Source organism: Oncorhynchus clarkii, chromosome 13 (assembly GCF_045791955.1).
Source record: "Oncorhynchus clarkii lewisi isolate Uvic-CL-2024 chromosome 13, UVic_Ocla_1.0, whole genome shotgun sequence".
Lineage (NCBI taxonomy): Eukaryota > Metazoa > Chordata > Actinopteri > Salmoniformes > Salmonidae > Oncorhynchus > Oncorhynchus clarkii.
The window spans coordinates 37,219,829-37,242,702 of NC_092159.1; the positions used below are offsets into that span (position 1 = coordinate 37,219,829).

General features: G+C 44.3%; 1 protein-coding gene across 1 annotated transcript in view; it reads left to right on the top strand.

The window, feature by feature from the left end:
• Positions 1-2,364: 2,364 nt before the first annotated feature.
• LOC139423926 (G protein-activated inward rectifier potassium channel 1-like) overlaps positions 2,365-22,874 on the top strand; it is a 42,938-nt gene continuing 22,428 nt past the window's right edge. The window contains exon 1 of the mRNA XM_071175572.1: positions 2,365-3,370. Coding sequence (XP_071031673.1) covers positions 2,702-3,370 — 669 coding nt within the window. The 5' untranslated portion in view covers positions 2,365-2,701. The remainder of the gene's footprint in view (positions 3,371-22,874) is intronic.

The window sequence follows — 22,874 nt, forward strand, 5'->3', positions numbered from 1 at the left end:
CTCAGTCTTATATCATTTTCCACATACAGTCTGTGCCTGTATTTAGTTTTCATGCTAGTGAGGGCCGAGAATCCACTCTCACATAGGTACGTGGTTGCAGCGCAATTAACAGCGCAATTTTCCAAAGCAGGATACTCTGAGCGCAGCTCAATCCAGAAAATTTATTAAATTCCATTTTCACAGAACCGCTTGTTGCAATTTCAATGAGGCTGTCTTGTTCAGATATCGGTAAGCGGACTGGAGGCAGGGCATGAAAGGGATAACGAATCCAGTTGTTTGTGTCATCCATTTCTGGGAAGTACCTGTATTTGCGCAACCAACTCACTCAGGTTCTTCGTTCATTTAGACACAAAAAAATCATACAATGATGGAAAGACCTGTGTGAAGTCCTTGTTAATGCAGAGAGAGAGGAGCTCCAACTTCTGAATCATCTCCTCAATTTGGTCCCACACATTGAACATAGTCGCGGAGAGTCCCTGTAATCCTAGATTCAGATCATTCAGGCGAGAAAAAACATCACCCAGATAGGCCAGTCGTGTGAGAAACTCGTCATGCAAGCGGTCAGACTCGTGAAAATTATGGTCAGTAAAGGTCAGTCAATTAAAAAAAACATGTCAATACTTTACCCCATTGATGACCAGCACACTTTTGTATGTTGTAAAAGCGTTACATGGTCACTGCCCATATCATTGCATAGTGCAGAAAATACACAAGAGTTCACAGGGGCTTTGCCTTAACAAAGTCTTCACTGTAGTGTCCAAAACATATTTCAAGCTCTCAGGCATTCCCTTGGCAGCAAGAGCCTCTCGGTGGAGGCTGCAGTGTACCCAGGTGGCGTTGGGAGCAACTGCTTGCACGCACGTTACCATTCCACTATGTCTCCCTTTCTTGGCCTTGCACCATCAGTACAGATACCAACACATCTTGACCACCAAAATCCATTTGTTGTCACAAAGCTGTCCAGTACTTTAAAAATATCCTGTTGTCCTGGTTTCCAGCGGTTTGCAGAAGAGGATGTCTTCCTTCATTGACCCCCCATAAACGTAACGGACATATACCAGGAGCTGTGCTAGGCCTGCCACGTCTGTTGACTCATCCAGCTGTAACGCATAGAATTCACTTGCTTGTACGCGAAGCAGTAATTGTTTTAAAACATCTCTTGCCATGTCGCTGATGTGTCGTGAAACAGTGTTGTTTGATGAAGACATTGTCTGTATAGTTTTTGGGCCTTTCCCCCCAGCATTGTCCCAGCCACATCCGCGGCAGCAGGAAGAATTAAGTCCTCCACAATAGTATGGGGCTTGCCTGTCCTAGCCACTCGGTAGCTCACCATATAAGACTCCACTAGACCCTTCTTATTAATGGTATCTGTTGATCTTATACATGTCTTACTACTTGACAGTCGTCTTAATTGTTGCTCAAAAAACTCCTGCGGCATATTTAAAAAATTGCCATGTTTTTGTTTCTAAATGTCTGCGTTTTTTTTAAATAAAAACAAACAAACATGTGAATCACATTTTATTCTGATGTAGCCTGACGGCATTGCGTACCCCAGTTTGTGAATACCTGGTTTATGTCATGGGTGTTTTGTACACTCAGTGTAGATAAAATGACATAACCATAACCGACAGATGGTTATGAAGTTCAATCAATGCAGAATCGAACTAACGGGAATTAACATTAGAGCATACCTATGCAGGGGATTCAGCCATCTTCTACAGCTTTACAATACACTATTTTGTGCTGGGCTGATTAGCAGCAAGTGCCAAGGTTGAACCTACCCACCGTTTTGAAGATGTCCTCTGGGACAGATCTGAAAACGGCGTGGAGTATGTTTGAATCAATAACAGCCTCTCGACAGGAAACTGGAGGAGAGCTACTCCATTAGCAAGGGGGTTGGATTTGGAGCTGTGTAGAAATAGAATGCACAGGAAAATTGCTGCAAAGAAAATTGGAGTAAATTAATAAACACTGTTTTTATTTGACTGTTTTAATAGAGGATATCAAAGAAAAGTATAGGCTCACTAAATCACTGACAGCTGCGCTACTCTCATACGACTGTACGTGCGTTTTCTGTCCGCAAGGTGGCATTGTCTGACGGTTGAGAGCGCTTAGCGGAGGGCTGCATGGGGTACAACCGTCCCGAGTTTCATTAGGCGACAGTAGCCTTGTCAAGTGGTTCTTTTTTGTAATGATCCTATCCGCAGGCCTACCTCTCCTCAAGGAATACTGTTTTTGAATTACATATTTTGTATTTATTTTAATATTTAAAAAAAAATCTGCTGATAAATTATATTGAATAACCCCACCTCTCTCTCTTGCACACACACACACACACACACACACACACACACACAGTCTCTCAGTGTGGGCATGTCTCTTCAGGAGACTGTCTACTCGGAGCGCACTCTCACTTGAGCGGAGGGACAGCGAGTGAACAACCATCACCTCCTTATGGCACATCAACCCATCATATATATATTTTTTTGTGTGGAAAATGTTCAACTAAAGCCGGTGAGAGTAGGATAACAGCTTTTGTAAAGAGTGCACTGTTTTGGGGAGTATACACAGATCCTTGCGCAGCGCGTTATTGGCCATGGAGTCCTTTACGCACTGCAGATAACAAGTCTTTGAAAACAAAGAAAACAAAGTAATGGATCAAAACTGCAAGTGATTTTATCTCACACACTCTGGTAAAGTTATGGCCGCGCTACGGAGGAAATTTGGGGAGGACTATCAGGTAGTGAATACAAACCGTGACAACACCGCCTTTTCAGCACCTGTTAAAAAGAAACGCCAGCGGTTCGTGGAGAAGAACGGTCGTTGCAACGTGCAGCACGGGAATCTCGGCGGGGAGACCAGCCGATACATCTCCGACCTCTTCACCACCTTGGTGGACCTCAAGTGGCGATGGAACTTACTTATCTTTGTTCTGACCTATACAGTAGCATGGCTGGTCATGGCTTCTATGTGGTGGATCATCGCCTACATCAGAGGGGACATAAATCATGGCCACGACTCGTCCTACACCCCCTGCGTTGCCAACGTTTACAACTTCCCCTCTGCTTTCCTATTCTTCATAGAGACCGAGGCCACCATCGGCTACGGCTACCGCTACATAACGGAGAAATGTCCAGAGGGCATTATTCTCTTCTTGTTCCAGTCGCTGCTGGGGTCAATCGTGGACGCCTTTCTGATCGGCTGCATGTTCATTAAAATGTCCCAGCCTAAGAAGCGCGCAGAGACGCTTATGTTTAGCCAGGACTCGGTGATCTCACAGCGCGACGGCAAACTGTGTCTCATGTTCCGCGTGGGCAACCTGCGAAACAGCCATATGGTGTCCGCGCAGATCAGGTGCAAACTCATAAAGGTAAGGTAAACAAGCATCAAATGCGCTCTGCACCACAGGGGTATTTAGGCAACTAATCATAAAAGGACCCACGGTGACAATTCTCTACTAAAAGCCTTCAGGGATAGTGGAAAATGAAACTCTCGAGCATAAAATGCCAAGATGTTGTGTGCTAATGTCATATTTAATCTAATCTAATTGTCATGTATTATATTCGCATTCATTATTTCACATAAAAAGTATGTGCTTCTCTGTCACCCTGTCTGCATTTGGGGTCCTAAAATGCTGTGGCAAACAATCAATTAAACCTGAAAGGGGCGAACAGACAACACAAGAAAATGTAATAAATGTAATCAAATTGAATAGAATAAACCTATAGGAGTCTAGCTGCACTATGATAGCAGTTGCATATCAGATATATTTTCTAAGCTTAATTATAAGCAGGTCTTAGTCCACAGTGTGTGCCTTGTTAGACAAAAAAGGCTTAAAATTATATTAGCATAATCCTTAGTAGTGAGATTGTATTTTGGCTGAGTGGCAGATGTTTCCAAGACAGGGTCTGATAAGAGAGGGAGAGAGAGAGAGACAGAGGGGCTGAGAGAGAAAGACAGAGGGGGGCTGAGATAGAGGGCAGCTTGGAGGAGCAGAGAGCAACAGAGAGGAGTTGAGAGAGAGCGAGAGAGACCGAGAGGGGTTGAGAGAGAGAGAGAGCGAGACAGAGGGGCCCGAGAAAGAGAGAGAGAGAGAGAGAGGTGGAGCTGAGAGAGAGAGTTCTTTGGTGGCGCAGCCACGGCGTGTCCAAAATCAGTCACCCTTCAACCACTGACATTTAGAAGAGCAGGTGGTTTAACTGCGGGGCACGGTAGTGTATCAGTGAGCTGCTCTGACAGAGACCTGGGCTCTCAGGCTGGGGTTTAACAGTTACAACTCCAGCAATGAAACACACAGAATCAAATCATCATCAGCCATGGAGCAGTATACCATGGAGTAGTATCAAGCATGATGTCAGGTCAGAAGTGGCCCTGGACTTAAGACCCTGGAGTAATGGAATAAATCATATTTATAGTGCACGTGGATACATTTTTCATCTTCACTCTCATGTTGTAAGGTCTGGTTCACATCACAATGTGATGTTTGAGTAGGACTTTTGTCAGAGACACTCCGATATGAAACCAAAGAGAGGCAAAAACATTGGTTTCTGAGAATACACACGCACACACACACACACACACACACACACTCACTCACTCACTCACTCACTCACTCACTCACTCACTCACTCACTCACTCACTCACTCACTCACTCACTCACTCACTCACTCACTCACTCACTCACTCACTCACTCACTCACTCACTCACTCACTCACTCACTCACTCACTCTCACACACACACACACACACACACTCCCAGTGAGGCGCTTTGAGCTTGTTTAAGTATGTGTTCCACCACCGTGAACACATCGGCACAGCACATTGAACATAGTGTGCGTCAACTTAACAACACATACTGTACATCCAGTGTGGCTGAGAGAGAGAGAGAGGAAGGGAGAACCCCACCCCTCAGTCATAGCCAGGCAGTCCCCAAAGAAAACAGCCTCCTAGGCACACAGTCAGAACAGCCACAATCGATAGCCCCAAGCAGGGTGTTTCTCTCGCTCAGCCTCCCAGGCAGACCATTTACAGCAGCTTGAGGGTTGCATCACACCGTTGACAGAGTGCCCGGTGCTCTAAATGGCTGGTCATTTACTAGAGGGCTAGTCAGTTGATTGATTTATCCTGTGCAATAATTGAATAAGGCTCAAGCACAGACCCAGGCGCCTTCACAATATAAAGCTCCCCTACCGTGGGTGTATTTTGAGAGGAAAAAGGAGGACGGGAGAGAAAGAAAATAACCACTGGGCACAGACGTCCATTCAGCGTCTGTGCCCAGTGGAGTGACGTGGAAACAACTTTGATTCAACCAGTGTGTGCCTAGTGTGTGCCCAGTGGGTAGGCTACGAGTGGCACTCACAGAGATTGCGTCATGAAATATGTGAAGCGCAGGTAGGCACTTTGAGCACAAGTAAGAAACTCACACTCACCTTTTCTCTCTGACTACAAAAGGAAATAATAAATATCATCCCCCTCCTCCTCTCCTGCTCTCTCATTCTCTCTTTGAGGTACCACCCATACAACCCACACTGTGCTCTGGGGTCTTTAGTAATTGTTGCTCTGCTGTCAGGCTTCACAGCACAGCCCTGTGCTACTAAGACCCTTTGGCCAGCACAGAAAATGTACAAATAAGCCTCCTAGTTTTGGGAAAAAACACATCTGAAATCAAATTACTCAGAGATGAATCGTGTTAAAACAGTTGTAAATGTTAACATGAATTATAGTCATGCAAAATAAATCATTACTTCACAGGAATCATGCCATTTTGGAAATGAATGTTTGTATTTTGTCAGTGCAGTACTAGTAGAGGGATGATGGTGGTGCTGTTGAATCATGCCATTTTTGAAATGAATGTTTGTATTATGTCAGTGCAGTACTAGTAGAAGGATGATGGTGGTGCTGTTGAATCATGCCCCTCTTCCACCTGTTCCCCCCAATCCCCACTACTACTCACAAATCTGTACAGGCTTTTCAATAGTCCTCTCCACCTTCCATTTAGGTATTGACTTGCCATATGTTCATAAATATACACTGTAACATGACCTGGCATGTGTTAGAACCACTTAACACCAATCAAACAAAAAGAGCACATATCGGTTGGAGAAAAGCAAAGTCCTGATGAACTCCTGTAGTCATTCTTCAGTTAAGTCCCATCATTCATACATACATACATACTGTATGACTGTACAGAATGTGTGTACATAGGTGTGTGTGTGCGTGTGTGTGGCAGTGACAGTTGCCCATTCAGAGGCTCATAAAAGACAGAGGAGAGGATGGTCAGGCAGTATTGGCATGACACCTGTTTGGGTTTACAACATGGTGTAGTTAAGGCATCTGCTCCTTGTGACCATGTCTGTCAGTCACAGTCCACATCTCATTCTAGCCAGGACGGCTCACTTCAATCAAACCCACCAATCGCACAGCCAACCACAGAACCCACATCCAAAAAGCAGCGGCGCCAATTCTGCAGGCAGTAACCGTGAATATAGGCCTATGCAAAGATTTCTTTCATAAGACATTTGCTGGATGATTTGACTGGCACTGTGAGCTGGCTGAGCCGAGCGACAGTCCAGTCCTTGTCGAATTCCGGCCTGATTGCTGGTAGCTAGGCTGCTTGTTTGTTGTTTGGGGGGGAAGTGTTGTGTTGGCTAGCTGGGTGTAGCCTCGCGTAATGCAGCACCGCTGATGTGGCGTGGCTGATTACTAGGGGGGAGCAGACAGCAGAAGGGCCCAGCTCCATCTCACAGGGCACAGAAACAGACTAATCAGAGCCGACAGCCATCCAAACCCAGAGCTGGTGTTGGCAGGGCCAGGCAGACTCAGTAAGCCTCCGAGTGCATCTTGCTGGAACGCTCCTCACTCTCACACCAAAATATGAGAGAGGCACAGCTGAATGGAGAAAGAGAAGAGAAGAGGCTGTAGTAGAAAATACAGAGAGAGCGAGAGAGAGAGAGAGAGAATGGGTGACAGGTATACAGATGAAGGATCTTCATTTGTAGTGTATTTGAGGTTTAAATAGGCTTTTGAAATTTCCACTCTGATGTTTCAGAATTTATTTTCCCTTACAAAGAAATTGTCAACCCATACAAAAATGTCCATGAATTATAATCCACATTTTTGTTGTTGCTGCAGCATAATGTTTCTGTTGTAGCAAACTGTTTCAAGGTGGGAGATGTGGTATAGGCTAGACAGGCAGGCAGCTACTAGCACTGGGATTGATTTCCATTTGACTTACGAGCCCCTAACCAACAACGCAGTAAAATACAAAAATTAAAAACCCAAATCAGAATAAGAAACAAAGTAACAAGTAATTAAAGAGCAGCAGTAAAATAACAATAGCGAGACTACATACAATGGGGTACCGGTACAGAGTTAACATGCTGGGGCACCGGTTAGTCGAGGTAATTGAGGTAATATGTATATGTAGGCAGAGTTATTAAAGTGACTATGCACAGATGATAACAACAGAGAGTAAAAGTGGTGAAAAAGAGGGGGGAGGGGGTGCAATGCAAATAGCCTGGGTAGCCATTTGATTAGATGTTCAGGAGTCTTATGGCTTGGGGGTAGAAGCTGTTCAGAAGCCTCTTGGACCAAGACTTGGCACTCCGGTACCACTTGCCGCGGTAGCAGAGAGAACAGTCTATGATTAGGGTGGGTGGAGTCTTTGACAATTTTTAAGGCCTTCCTCTGACACCGCCTAGTATAGAGGTCCTGGATAGCAGGAAGCTTTGCCCCAGTGATGTACTGGGCCGTACGCACTACTCACTGTAGTGCCTTGTGATCGGAGGCTGAGAAATTGCCATACCAGGCAGTGATGCAACCAGTCAGGATGCGCTCGATGGTGCAGCTGTAGAACCTTTTGAGGATCTGAGGGCCCATGCCAAATGTTTTCTCCTATTTTCTCCTGTCTCCTGAGGGGGAATAGGTTTTGTCGCGCCCTCTTCACAACTGTCTTGGTGTGCTTGGACCATGTTAGTTTGTTGGTGATGTGGACACCAAGGAGCTTGAAGCTCTGAACCTGCTCCACTACAGGCCCGTCGATGAGAATGGGGACGTGCTCAGTCTTCTTTTTCCTGTAGTCCGCAATCATCTCTTTTGTCTTGATCACGTTGAGGGAAAGGTTATTGTCCTGGCACAACACGGCCAGGTCTCTGACCTCCTCCCTATAGGCTGCCTCGTCGTTGTAGGTGATCAGGCCTACCACTGTTGTTTCATCGGCAAATGTAATGATGGTGTTGGAGTCGTGCCTGGCCGTGCAGTCATGAGTAAACAGGGGGTACAGGAGGGGACTGAGCACGCACCCCTGAGGGGTCCCTGTGTTCAGGATCAGGTGGCGGATGTGTTGTTACCTACCCTTACCACCTGGGGGCGGCCGTCAGGAAGTCCAGGATTCAGTTGCAGAGGCATGTATTTAGTCCCAGGGTCCTTAGCCTAGTGATGAGCTTTGAGGGCACTATGGTGTTGAACGCTTTTGTCCAGGTGGGAAAGGGCATTGTGGAGTGCAATAGAGCTTGCATCATCTGTGGATCTGTTGGTGCGGTTTCCAAATTTGAGTGGGTCTAGGGTTTCTGGGATAATGGTAAGCCATAAACAGCCTTTCAAAGCACTGCATGGCTACAGACGTGTTGGTGCTACGGGTCGGTAGTCATTTAGGCAGGTTACCTTAGTGTTCTTGGGCACAGGGACTATGGTGGTCTGCTTGAAACATGTTGGTATTACAGACTCAGACAAGGAGAGGTTGAAAATGTCAGTGAAGACTCTTGCCAGGACACTTGCCAGTACACGTTCTGGTAAACCGTCTGGCCCTGTGGCTTTGTGAATGTTGACCTGTTTAAAGGTCTTACTCACATCGGCTGTGGAGAGCGTGATCAGACAGTCTTCTGGAACAGCTGGTGCTCTCATGCATGTTTCAGTGTTATTTACCTCAAAGCGAGCATAGAAGTAGTTTAGATCGACTGGTAGGCTTGTGTCACTGGGCAGCTCTCAGCTGTAATTCCCTTTGTAGTCTGTAATGGTTTGCAAGCCCTGCCACATCTGACGAGCGTCAGAGCCGGTGTAGTATGATTCGATCTTAGTCCTGTATTGGCACTTTGCCTGTTTGACGGTTCGTCGGAAAGCATAGCGGGATTTCTTATAAGCGTCCGGGTTAGAGTCCCGCTCCTTGAAAGCGGCAGCTCTAGCCTTTAGCTAAGTGCGGATGTTGCCTGTAATCCATAGCTTCTGGTTGGGGTATGTATGTACATGTATGTACAGTCACTGTGGGGACGACGTCATCGATGCACTTGTTGATGAAGCCAGTGACTGATATGGTGTACTCCTCAATGCCATCAGAGGAATCCCAGAACATATTCCAGTCTGTGCTAGCAAAACAGTCCTGTAGCTTAGTATCTGTTTCATCTGACCACTTTTTTATAAATTGAGTCACTGGTGCTTCCTGCTTTAATTTGTGCTTTTAAGTAGGAATCAGGAGGATAGAATTATGGTCAGGATTGCCAAATGAAGGGCGAGGGCTTTGTATGCGTCTCTGTGTGTGAAGTAAAGGTGGTTCAGAGTTTTTCCCCCCTATGGTTGTACATTTAACATGCTGATAGAAGTTTGGTAAGACCGATTTATGTTTCCCTGCATTAAAGTCTCCAGCCACTAGGAGCGCCGCCTTTGTTGAGCGTTTTCCTGTTTGCTTATGGCGAAATACAGCTCATTGAGTGTGGTCTTAATGCCAGCATCAGTCTGTGGTGGTATGTAGACAGCTACAAAAAATACAGATGAAAACTCTCTAGGTAGGTAGTGTGGTCTACAGCTTATCATGAGATACTCTACCTCAGGCGAGCGAAACCTTGAGACTTCCTTAGATATCGTGCACCAGCTGTTATTTACAAAAATACATAGTCCGCCTCCCCTTGTCTTACCAGACGCCGCTGTTCTATCCTGGCGATAAAGCATATAACCAGCCAGCTGTATGTTGGTAGGTAATGTTATCGTTCAGCCACGACTCCTTGAAGCATAAGATATTACAGTTTTGAATGCCCCGCTGGTAATTTTATTTTCCAAAGATTGTATGTTTGCTAGCAGAATGGAAGGCAGTGGGGGTTTATTTGATCGCCTACTAATTCTCAGAAGGCAGCCCACCCTCCAGACCCTTTTTCTCTGCTTTCTCTTCATGCAAATGACGGGGATCTGGGCCTGTTCCCGGGAAAGCAGTTTGTCTTTCACGTCGGGCTCGTCGGACTCGTTAAAGCAAAAAAAGGATTCTGCCAGTTCGTGGTGAGTAATCGCAGTTCTGATGTCCAGAAGTTATTTTTGGTCAGAAGAGACGGTAGCAGCAACATATGTACAAAATAAGTTACAAATAACGCAAAGAAATGAACAAAAAAACACAATTGGATAGGAACACTAAAAAATCAGCCTTCTTCTCCAGCGCCATCTAATAATACTTGTTAGCTTCTTCAGGGTTGCTGGGGCTCTGAAGAGTACATATTTATGTGGGTGCGCGCACACACACACACACAGATACATACAACTATATCATCCGATCCAAGGCAGTGGAAGGGTTAACACTATCACCTGGCCTCTCATCCCACATTGTTATCCGAGGCAATAAAGGAAGCCACGCGTGAAGTGTATGTTTGAGGTGTGTGGCGGAGTGTGTTTTATTCCTTATATCACTGCCAGAGACCATGTGACCCGTGAGTGATATAGAAGTGGAATGTGGAACACGGAACGCAGATGGACACGGTGTGTCGGCGGAGATACACCGGAGACAAAAATAAAGCAAGAGCATTTGACCGTAAACCATGATGTTACTCAACAACTGTCGGTTACAGTACAGTGTATTCACAGAGCCACATTAGACTAGGCTCTTATTCCTGCTGCTCCAATATGAATCCCTCTCAGGTTTTAAATTGAACTTGTGGGTGGGCACTGGCAGCACTGTCACATTAAGCCCTATTTTGGCCATGGCAGTTGGAACCGGAGTCGTTTTCAACCGCTCCTGTGACAGTCTATGAGCATTACACTGCACATTAAAACACGGTTCAAGACAAGAGACAGAGAGAGCTAACTAAACCTCCAGTTTAGCATGACAGAACAGCCTATTTGAATTTCAGAGTGGATTATATTATTTCCAAGAAAACAGTGATTTCCGTTTCAACCGGCGTCTCCTCCTTGTGTGAAGCGCTTCCAACCAGCCTCTTTCATTTCCTCAGCAGCCAGTGAACTAGAGACCACTCCAGTACCTAATCAACACATGCACCGTCGCCTGCCTGCCGCTCGGCCTGCCCCCTGATTAATGAGAGCTTTGGAGAGACCCAGGCATGGAGTGTGGAGATGACTCGGATGACCAGGCCTCTTTAGGCCCAATAAATGTCATGTAGTGCCTGTCCTCAGCCACGAGTCACTCACTGCTGAGATACGACTCAGAAGACATGGCTCCAAAGAGGAAAATTCTCTGGGCGGACAAAAAAAGGACTGAAAGGCTGTTTGAAATGTTTATAAACGGGTGATTGTTTAAGAGTAGTTACTGGAAAAACACACACACGCACACGCACACACACACACACACACACACACACACACACGTTTGTTTTTACTATCCTTTTCGGAACCAAACAATTGATTCCCATTCAAAATCCTATTTTCCCGAACTCTTACTCTTAACCTGACACTAACCTTAACCCCTTAACCTAACCCTAACTCCTAACCCTAATGCTAAACCTAACCTCTAACCCTAATTGTAAGCCTAATTGTTACCCAAACCCTAAACCTAAACACTAAGCCTAAAATAGCCTTGTTCCTTGTGCGGACCGGCAAAATCAAATCAAACTAAACTAAATTGTATTTGTCACATGTGCCGAATACAACAGGTACAGTGAAATGCTTACTTACCAGCCCTTAACCAACAATGCAGTTTTAAGAAAATACCTAAAAAAGTGAGAAATAAAAGTAACAAATAATGAAAGAGCAGCAGTAAAATAACAATAGCGAGGCTATGTACAGGGGGTGCCGGTACAGAGTCAATGTGTGGGGGCACTGATTAGTCGAGGTAATTGAGGTAATATGTACATGTAGCTAGTATTATTAGAGTGAATACGCATAGATAATAACTGAGAGTAGCAGCAGCGTAGAAGATGGGGGCAAAGTAAATAGTCTGGGTAGCCATTTGAATAGATGTTCAGGAATCTTATGGCTTGGGGGTAGAAGCTGTTTATAAGCCTCTTGGTCCTAGACTTGGCGCTCTGGTATCGCTTGCTGCGGTAGCAGAGAGAACAGTCTATGACTAGGGTGGCTGGAGTCATTGACAATTTTCAGGGCCTTCCTCTGACACCGCCTGGTGCTTCCTGCTTTCATGTTTAGCTTGTAAGCAGGAATCAGGAGGATAGAATTATGGTCAGATTTTCCAAATGGAGGGCAAGGGAGAGCTTTGTACACGTCTCTGTGTGTGGAGTAAAGGTGGTCTATAGATTTTTTTGCCTCTGGTTGCACGTTTATCATGCTGATAGAAATGAGTTATAACTGATTTAAGTTTCCCTGCATTGGAGTCCCCGGCCACTAGCAGCATCGCCTCTGGATAAGCGTTTTCCTGTTTGCTTACGGCTTTATACAGCTCATTGAGTGCTGTCTTAGTGCCAGAATCGGTCTGTGGTGGTATGTAAGACAGCTACGAAAAATACAGATGAAAACTCTCTAAATCAAATCAAATTGTATTGGTCACATACACATGGTTAGCAGATGCTAATGCGAGTGTAGCGAAATGCTTGCGATTCTAGTTCCGACCGTGCAGTAATATCTAACAAGTAATCAAACAATTTCCCAAGACCTAGCTTATACACACAAGTGTAAAGGAATTAATAAGAATATGTACACATAAATATATGGATGAGCGATGGCCGTGCGGCATAGGCAAGATGCAGTAGATGGTATAGAGTACAGTATATACATGTGAGAAGAGTAATGTAGGGTATGTAAACATTATATAAAGTGGCATTGTTTAAAGTGACTAGTTATACATTTATTACCTCCATATTAATATTTTTTTTTAATTATTAAAGTGGCTAGAAATTTGAGTCAATGTTAGTGGTGGCTGTTTAACAGTCTGATGGCCAAGAGATAGAAGCTGTTTTTCAGTCTCTCGGTCTCAGCTTTGATGTACCTGTACTGACCTCGCCTTCTGGACGATAACAGGGTGAACAGGCAGTGGCTCAGGTGGTTGTTGTCCTTGATGATCAATTTGGCCTTCCTGTGACATCGGGTGTTGTAGCTGTCCTGGAGGGCAGGTAGTTTGCCCCCAGTGATGCATTGTGCAGACCTCACTACCCTCTGGAGAGCCTAACAGCTGTGGGCGGAGCAGTTGCCGTACCAGGCGGTGATACAGCCCGACAGGATGCTCTCGATTGTGTATCTGTAAAGGTTTGTGAGTGTTTCCGGTGAAATGCCAAATTTCTTCAGCCTCCTGAGGTTGAAGAGGCACTGTTGCGCATTCTTCACCACGCTGTCTGTGTGGGTGGACCATTTCAGTTTGTCCATGATGTGTACGCAGAGGAACTTAAAACTTTCCATGTTCTCCACTACTGTTTCGTTGATGTGGATAGGGGGGTGCTCCCTCTGCTGTTTCCTGAAGTCCACGATCATCTCCTTTGTTTTGTTGACGTTGAGTGTGAGGTTATTTTCCTGACACCACACTCCGAGGGCCCTCACCTCCTCCCTGTAGGCCATCTCATCATTGTTGGTAATCAAGCCTACCACTGTAGTGTCATCTGCAAACTTGACGATTGAGTTGGAGGCGTGCATGGCCACACAGTCATTGGTGAACAGGGAGTACAGGAGAGGGATGAGAATGCACCCTTGTGGGGCTCCAGTGTTGAGGATCAGCGGGGTGGTGATGTAGTTTCCTACCCTCACCACCTGGGGCCGGCCCATCAGAAAGTCCAGGACCCAGTTGCACAGGGCGGGGTCGAGACCCATGGTCTTGAGCTTAATGACGAGTTTGGACGGTACTATGGTGTTGAATGCTGAGCTCTAGTCAATGAACAGCCTTCTTATATAGGTATTCCCCTTGTCCAGATGGGTTAGGGCTGTGTGCAGTGTGATTGCGATTGCGTCGTCTGTGGACCTATTGTGGCGGTAAGCAACTTGGAGTGGGTATAGGGTGTCAGGAAGGGTGGAGGTGATATGATCCTTGAATAGTCTCTCAAAGCACTTCATGATGACGGAAGTGAGTGCTACGGGGCTATGGCGATAGTAGTTTAGCTCAGTTACCTTAGCTTTCTTGGGAACAGGAACAATGGTGGCTCTCTTGAAGCATGTGGTAACAGCAGACTGGGATAGGGATGGATTGAATATGTTCCTAAACACACCAGCCAGCTGGTCTGCGCATGCTCTGAGGACGCGGCTAGGGATGCCGTCTGGGCTGGCAGCCTTGCGAGGGTTAACACGTTTAAATGTTTTCCTCACGTTGGCTGCGGTGAAGGAGTGCCCACAGGTTTTGGTAGAGGGCCGTGTCAGTGGCACTGTATTTTCCACAAAGTGAGCAAAGAAGTTGTTTAGTTTGTCTGGGAGCAAGACGTCGGTGTCCGCGACAGGGCTGGTTTTCTTTTTATAATCTGTGATTGACTGTAGACCCTGCCACATCTGAGCCGTTGAATTGGTACTCTACTTTGTTTCTATACTGACGCTTAGCCTGTTTGATTGCCTTGCGGAGGGAATAGCTACACTGTTTGTATTCGGTCATGTTTCCGGTCGCCTTGCCATGATTTAAAGCAGTGGATCACACTTTCAGTTTTGCGCGAATGCTGCCATCAATCCACAGTTTCTGGTTGGGGAAGGTTTTAATAGTCACCGTGGGTACAACATCACCTTGCTAATAAACTCGCTCACCGAGTCAGCGTATACATCAATGTTATTGTCTGATGCTACCCGGAACATATCCCAGTCCATGTGATCGAAGCAATCTTGAAGCGTGGAATCCGATTGGTCAGACCAGGGTTGGATAGACCTGAGCACGGGCGTTTCCTTTTTTAGTTTCTGTCTATAGGCTGGGAGCAACAAAATTGAGTCGTGGTGAGATTTGCCAAAAGGAAGGCAAGGGAGGGCTTTGTATGCGTCGCGGAAGTTAGAGTAGCAATGATCCAGAATGCTTCCAGCCCGGGTCGCGCATTTGATATGCTGATAAAATTTAGGGAGCCTTGTTTTCAGATTAGCTTTGTTTAAATCCCCAGCTACAATAAATGCAGCCTCAGGATATATGGTTTCCAGTTTACATAGAGTCCAATGAAGTTCTTTCATGGCCTTCGAGGTGTCTGCTTGGGGGGGGTATAGACGGCTGTGATTATAATCGAAGAGAATTCTCTTGGTAGATAATGCGGTCGGCATTTGATACTCTACCTCAGGCAAGCAAAACCTCAAGACTTCCTTAGATATCGTGCACCAGCTGTTGTTTACAAATATACATAGACCACCACCCCTTATCTTATCTTATCTTATACTGCCGGTAGAGTGTATAACCCGGCAGCTGTATGTTATTAATGTTGTCGTTCAGCCACGACTCAGTGAAACATAAGATATTCGTTTTTAATGTCCCGCTGGTAGGATATACAGTGCCTTGCAAAAGTATTCGGCCCCCTTGAACTTTGCGACCTTTTGCCACATTTCAGGCTTCAAACATAAAGATATAAAACTGTATTTTTTTGTGAAGAATCAACAACAAGTGGGACACAATCATGAAGTGGAACGACATTTATTGGATATTTCAAACTTTTTTAACAAATCAGAAACTGAAAAATTGGGCGTGCAAAATTATTCAGCCCCTTTACTTTCAGTGCAGCAAACTCTCTCCAGAAGTTCAGTGAGGATCTCTGAATGATCCAATGTTAACCTAAATGACTAATGATGATAAATACAATCCACCTGTGTGTAATCAAGTCTCCGTATAAATGCACCTGCACTGTGATAGTCTCAGAGGTCCGTTAAAAGCGCAGAGAGCATCATGAAGAACAAGGAACACCAGGCAGGTCCGAGATACTGTTGTGAAGAAGTTTAAAGCCGGATTTGGATACAAAAAGATTTCCCAAGCTTTAAACATCCCAAGGAGCACTGTGCAAGCGATAATATTGAAATGGAAGGAGTATCAGACCACTGCAAATCTACCAAGACCTGGCCGTCCCTCTAAACTTTCAGCTCATACAAGGAGAAGACTGATCAGAGATGCAGCCAAGAGGCCCATGATCACTCTGGATGAACTGCAGAGATCTACAGCTGAGGTGGGAGACTCTGTCCATAGGACAACAATCAGTCGTATATTGCACAAATCTGACCTTTATGGAAGAGTGGCAAGAAGAAAGCCATTTCTTAAAGATATCCATAAAAAGTGTTGTTTAAAGTTTGCCACAAGCCACCTGGGAGACACACCAAACATGTGGAAGAAGGTGCTCTGGTCAGATGAAACCAAAATTGAACTTTTTGGCAACAATGCAAAACGTTATGTTTGGCGTAAAAGCAAAACATCTCATCACCCTGAACACACCATCCCCACTGTCAAACATGGTGGTGGCAGCATCATGCTGCTTTTCTTCAGCAGGGACAGGGAAGATGGTTAAAATTGATGGGAAGATGGATGGAGCCAAATACAGGACCATTCTGGAAGAAAACCTGATGGAGTCTGCAAAAGACCTGAGACTGGGACGGAGATTTGTCTTCCAACAAGACAATGATCCAAAACATAAAGCAAAATCTACAATGGAATGGTTCAAAAATAAACATATCCAGGTGTTAGAATGGCCAAGTCAAAGTCCAGACCTGAATCCAATCGAGAATCTGTGGAAAGAACTGAAAACTGCTGTTCACAAATGCTCTCCATCCAACCTCACTGAGCTCGAGCTGTTTTGCAAGGAGGAATGGGAAAAAATGTCAGTCTCTCGATGTGCAAAACTGATAGAGACATACCCCAAGCGACTTACAGATGTAATTGCAGCAAAAGGTGGCGCTACAAAGTATTAACTTAAGGGGGCTGAATAATTTTGCACTCCCAATTTTTCAGTTTTTGATTTGTTAAAAAAGTTTGAAATATCCAATAAATGTCGTTCCACTTCATGATTGTGTCCCACTTGTTGTTGATTCTTCACAAAAAAATACAGTTTTATATCTTTATGTTTGAAGCCTGAAATGTGGCAAAAGGTCGCAAAGTTCAAGGGGGCCGAATACTTTCGCAAGGCACTGTACATTCCGTTCTCAGCATCAACAAAACTCTCTTATGTCCTCTACCTTGTTAAGTGTTTACAGGTGTGTTGGCCGTGCCTGCCAATTGGCCACACCTGATCTCAATGAGAGCTTGTTTCCTTTGAAATGTGGTCTGTTTGAATAGACTAAAAAGTACAGCTTTTATGAGTAAAATAACATGGCATGCTAGTGCCATCCTGGTGGTGCAGTGGACTGATTCCATGGATTGAAAAGATAAGATTCTAGGTTTGAATCTCACCCATTCTGAGTCACAATAAAAAACATGTTTGCATGTTTAATGCCCAAGGAAAATCATTTACATGTGTCCTATCTGTGCTTTGAGTTTAACGTAGTTAAACAAAAATAAACTAGCAGTCTTATTACAAGTCTTACTGAAACATTCATTGAAAGTTTTAAGGAAGTTATTCAAAAAGCTCCCAATAACCTAGAATTTCCATTCTCAGAGCATTAATAAGCACTTTGAGATTATTTATGTAATGAACAGCGCTATAAAACCTCAGAGGAAAACCTTCAGGGAGCCATAGTAAACCATTCTCAGAACCTCCCTGCAACCAAAAAATGCCGTTTCCATAAATGGCAACATTTTCACTCCCATGTTCAGAAAAAAAATTTAAAATGTGAAACGTATGGCTTTATTCCCAGAACCAATGGGAAACCAAAAATGTTTGTTCCTACAACTTCTGAGGAACCAAATGTGCTAACTGGGATGTGCATGTGTCTGGCAGGTTAACATTTATTGTCTTGAGTCTTGTCCTGGAGGCAGAACAGAGCTATTTCCCCTTAGATAGGCCAGCTGCAAAGACACAATTGGCTATATTGTAAAAATGAATGAAAACAAACATTTGCTTTTTGGTCATAATTTAAGGTTAGGAATAAGGGTAAACAATGTGGTTAATGTTAGATTTACGGTTAGGTTTAAAATATGATGTTATGACTTTGTGCTTGTGGCAGCTAGCCTCCAGAACAAGATTCATGATGAAAAAGACGCTAACTTGTGTGTTTTTTGTGTCTGTTTTTTTCTGTGTGTGTGTCTGTTTTTTGTTTTACTATCCTTGTGGGGACCAGAAGTCCTCTTAAGGATAGTAAAACAAGGAAAATTGGGCACATTTGTGTAGTAATGGTGCCGGAGAGGATGGCTGCCGTTTTATCTCTCTTAACCAACCGTGCTATTTTGTTTGTTTTTTCGCATAGTTTGTAACTTGTTTTGTACATAATGTTGCTGCTACCGTCTCTTATGACCGAAAAGAGCTTCTGGACATCAGAACAGCGATTACTCACCTTGAATTGAATAAATCATCTTTCTTTAATGAGTCAGATGAGAGGGATTTACTCCAGACACGTGAACAGGCCCTCATCCCCGTCATTCGTAGGAGAAAAATACAGAGATTTCGAGGAAGGTGATCGGAGTGCCTTGTGAGGATCAGGTGGTACTGTTTGCCAATGTACAATGTACAAAGAATTTACAATGTACAAAAAATAAATGGGATGAACTAAAAGCACATACAGTGCCTTGCGAAAGTATTCGGCCCCCTTGAACTTTGCGACCTTTTGCCACATTTCAGGCTTCAAACATAAAGATATAAAACTGTATTTTTTTGTGAAGAATCAACAACAAGGGGCTGAATAATTTTGCACGCCCAATTTTTCAGTTTTTGATTTGTTAAAAAAGTTTGAAATATCCAATAAATGTTGTTCCACTTCATGATTGTGTCCCACTTGTTGTTGATTCTTCACAAAAAAATACAGTTTTATATCTTTATGTTTGAAGCCTGAAATGTGGCAAAAGGTCGCAAAGTTCAAGGGGGCCGAATACATTCGCAAGGCACTGTATATGTTTTTAAATAACATTCTTAGAACATTCTCTGAATTTTTCTCAAGTTTTCTTGTGGTTTTTATGAGAATTTTCCTTAACATTCTCGAAACAATTTGAGAACATGACTTTAAATAGAACCACGAGGAAACATGTAGGAAACTGAAGTACTGAAATTCCCACAAAAAAAAAGTTTTTCTTTAACGTTATCTGAACTATTTGAGTACATTTCCCATGTTAAACCAGTTGAAGAACATTGCTATAACATTTAAAAATTGAAATGAAATGTAACCATGTTTGAACTTTTTAGGAAACGTTCTATTAAAGTCATGAAATGCCAAGAAAATAATGTTCTATAAATGTTCTATAAATGTTCCAAGCCAAACAACTTTCGTGCACCATTCCCAGAAAGTTGTGGGAAAGTTGTATGCAAAATAACCATACACTGTAGGACAACCAGGCCCTCACCAATCTCTAAGAAACATCTGGTTCTCAGAACGTTATGTATCAGACCAGCAGTTTGGTGCTGCCTTCCCAAAAGCATCTAGAATTGATAAGTTAAAACGTCCTGTCTGTCTGGTTATGTCAGTGGGAAGGTTAGCATGTTTGTTTGAATAGAGACAGAGATGTAGAGCGAAAGACTGTGCACCAACAGCTATCTCTGATTCTTCCGCTTCACTAAGAGAGTGGAGGAGAGTGCCACAGGCACAGGAAGATTTGCTTGTCAGCGTTTGCGATACAGTCATCCGTCTTTTTAATCTTAACTGACACAGACAGTAAAAAGCAGTAGTGCCCAGAACCAATTTGGTGCTAAACCACACACAGAAGAACAATAGCCAACACATGTCCAGTATTCACTGGGCTGTAAACACCTGATAGTAGACATGAACAATATCCCCTCTGAACACAGAGAGAGATGGGTTTATCATAACACAAACCCCACCGTGCCGCTCATTGAGATTCAGTGTGTGGTAAGACAGTGGTGATATTTCCTAGCATCCCAGAGGTTGTTTACTGATGCATCATTCCCTGTTTGGCACCTCAGAGGACTAGACCACGGGCCAATGTCATGGGGAGGTCAGTATCAGACCAGACGGTCTTACACAGAGCAATTTTACAGGAGAAATTAGGGTTAAGTGCCTTGCTAAAGGGCACATCAACTGATTTTTTATCTAATCGGCTCTGGGTTTCGAGCCAACGACCTCTTGGTTACTGATCAAACGCCCTTAATCGCTAGGCTACCTTTACACACAGGATTGAGAAGCCTCCTCTATCTATATGGATGTATGATCTTTGTGGATCCTTGTATCTGTACAGGGTGAACTCTGAATTACTCTTATGCAAAGGGAATTTATTTACATTGGTCTCATCCCACACAGAAGCTCTTTGATGCTGTGACATCCTGTGGAGATTGGGATTTAGTGGTCAGATTACATGGTTAACTTGGTATCGTTTCATTGGCCAATGGTGCTTGCTTTTGGGTTGAGAAGGTTACATCTTCAGATGTTATAAATGGAATTAAATGCCTTTCTTCTCTCTCTTATCCTCTATCCCGTCCATGGAGGAAGGATTGTATGATCAATTCTCATTCCCTAGATTTTTAGGTATCTGGCCTAATGGGCATCTCTTTGTTCATGCAGTACCAGTCAAAAGTTTGTACACACCTACTCATTCAAGGGTTTTTCTTTATTTTTACTATTATTCTACATTGTAGAATAATAGTGAAGACATCAAAATAAAGAAATAACACATCATGTAATAACCAAAAAATGGTTAAACAAATCTAAAATATATTTCATATGAGATTCTTCAAAGTAGCCACCCTTTGCCTTGATGACAGCTTTGAACACTCTTGGCATTCTCTCAACCAGCTTCACCTGGAATGATTTTCTAACAGATTTTCCAACTCATCCCAAACCATTTCAATTCAGTTGAGGACGGATGATGTGGGTGCCAGGTCATCTGATGCAGCACTCCATCACTCTCATTCTTGGTCAAATAGCCCTTACACAGTCTGGAGGTGTGTGGGTCATTGTCCTGTTGAAAAACAAATGATAGTCCCACTAAGCTCAAATCAGATGGGATAGCGTATCGCTGCAGAATGCTGTGGTAGCCATGCTGGTTAAGTGTGCCTCTCGCACATTCCACTCCAATTTTCTTACCGCCCAAATAGGTCCACAGACGATGCAATCTCAACTACACTACACACTGCCCTAACCCATCTGGACAAGAGGAATACCTATGTGAGAATGCTGTTCATCGACTACAGCTCAGCATTTAACACCATAGTACCCTCCAAACTCGTCATCAAGCTTCGAGACCCTGGGTCTCGACCCCGCCCTGTGCAACTGGGTACTGGACTTCCTGACGGGCCGCCCCCAGGTGGTGAGGGTAGGTAACAACATCTCCACCCCGCTGATCCTCAACACTGGGGCCCCACAAGGGTGCGTTCTGAGCCCTCTCCTGTACTCCCTGTTCACCCACGACTGTGTGGCCGCGCACGCCTCCAACTCAATCATCAAGTTTGCGGACGACACAACAGTGGTAGGCTTGATTACCAACAACGACGAGACGGCCTACAGGGAGGAGGTGAGGGCCCTCGGAGTGTGGTGTCAGGAAAATAACCTCACACTCAACGTAAACAAAACTAAGGAGATTATTGTGGATTTCAGGAAACAGCAGAGGGAACACCCCCCTATCCTCATCGATGGAACAGTAGTGGAAAGGGTAGTAAGTTTTAAGTTCCTCGGCGTACACATCACAGACAAACTGAATTGGTCCACCCACACAGACAGCATCGTGAAGAAGGCGCAGCAGCGCCTCTTCAACCTCTGGAGGCTGAAGAAATTAGGCTTGTCACCAAAAGCACTCACAAACTTCTACAGATGCACAATCGAGAGCATCCTGTCGGGCTGTATCACCGCCTGGTACGGCAACTGCTCCGCCCACAACCGTAAGGCTCTCCAGAGGGTAGTGAGGTCTGCACAACGCATCACCGGGGGCAAACTACCTGCCCTCCAGGACACCTACACCACCCGATGTCACAGGAAGGCCATAAAGATCATCAAGGACAACAACCACGAGCCACTGCCTGTTCACCCCACTATCATCCAGAAGGCGAGGTCAGTACAGGTGCATCAAAGCTGGGACCGAGAGACTGAAAAACAGCTTCTATCTCAAGGCCATCAGACTGTTAAACAGCCACCACTAACATTGAGTGGCTGCTGCCAACACACTGACTCAACTCCAACCACTTTAATAATGGGAATTGATGGGAATTGATGTAAAATATATCACCAGCCACTTTAAACAATGCTACTTAATATAATGTTTACATACCCTACACTATTTATATCATCTACTGCATCTTTATGTAATACATGTATCACTAGCCACTTTAAACTATGCCACTTTGTTTACATACTCATCTCATATGTATATACTGTACTCGATACCATCTACTGCATCTTGCCTATGCCGCTCTGTACCATCACTCATTCATATATCTTTATGTACATATTCTTTATCCCTTTACACTTGTGTGTATAAGGTAGTAGTTTTGGAATTGTTAGCTAGATTACTCGTTGGTTATTACTGCATTGTCGGAACTAGAAGCACAAGCATTTCGCTACACTCGCATTAACATCTGCTAACCATGTGAATGCGACAAATAAAATTTGATTTGATTTGACTTGCAGAGCTCTGTTCACCTACTCTGCGTCTCACAAAGACACAGCGGTTGGAACCAAAAATCACAAATTTGCACTCATCAGACAAAGGGACAGATTTCCACCAGTCTAATTACCATTGCTCGTGTTTCTTGGCCAAAGCAAGTC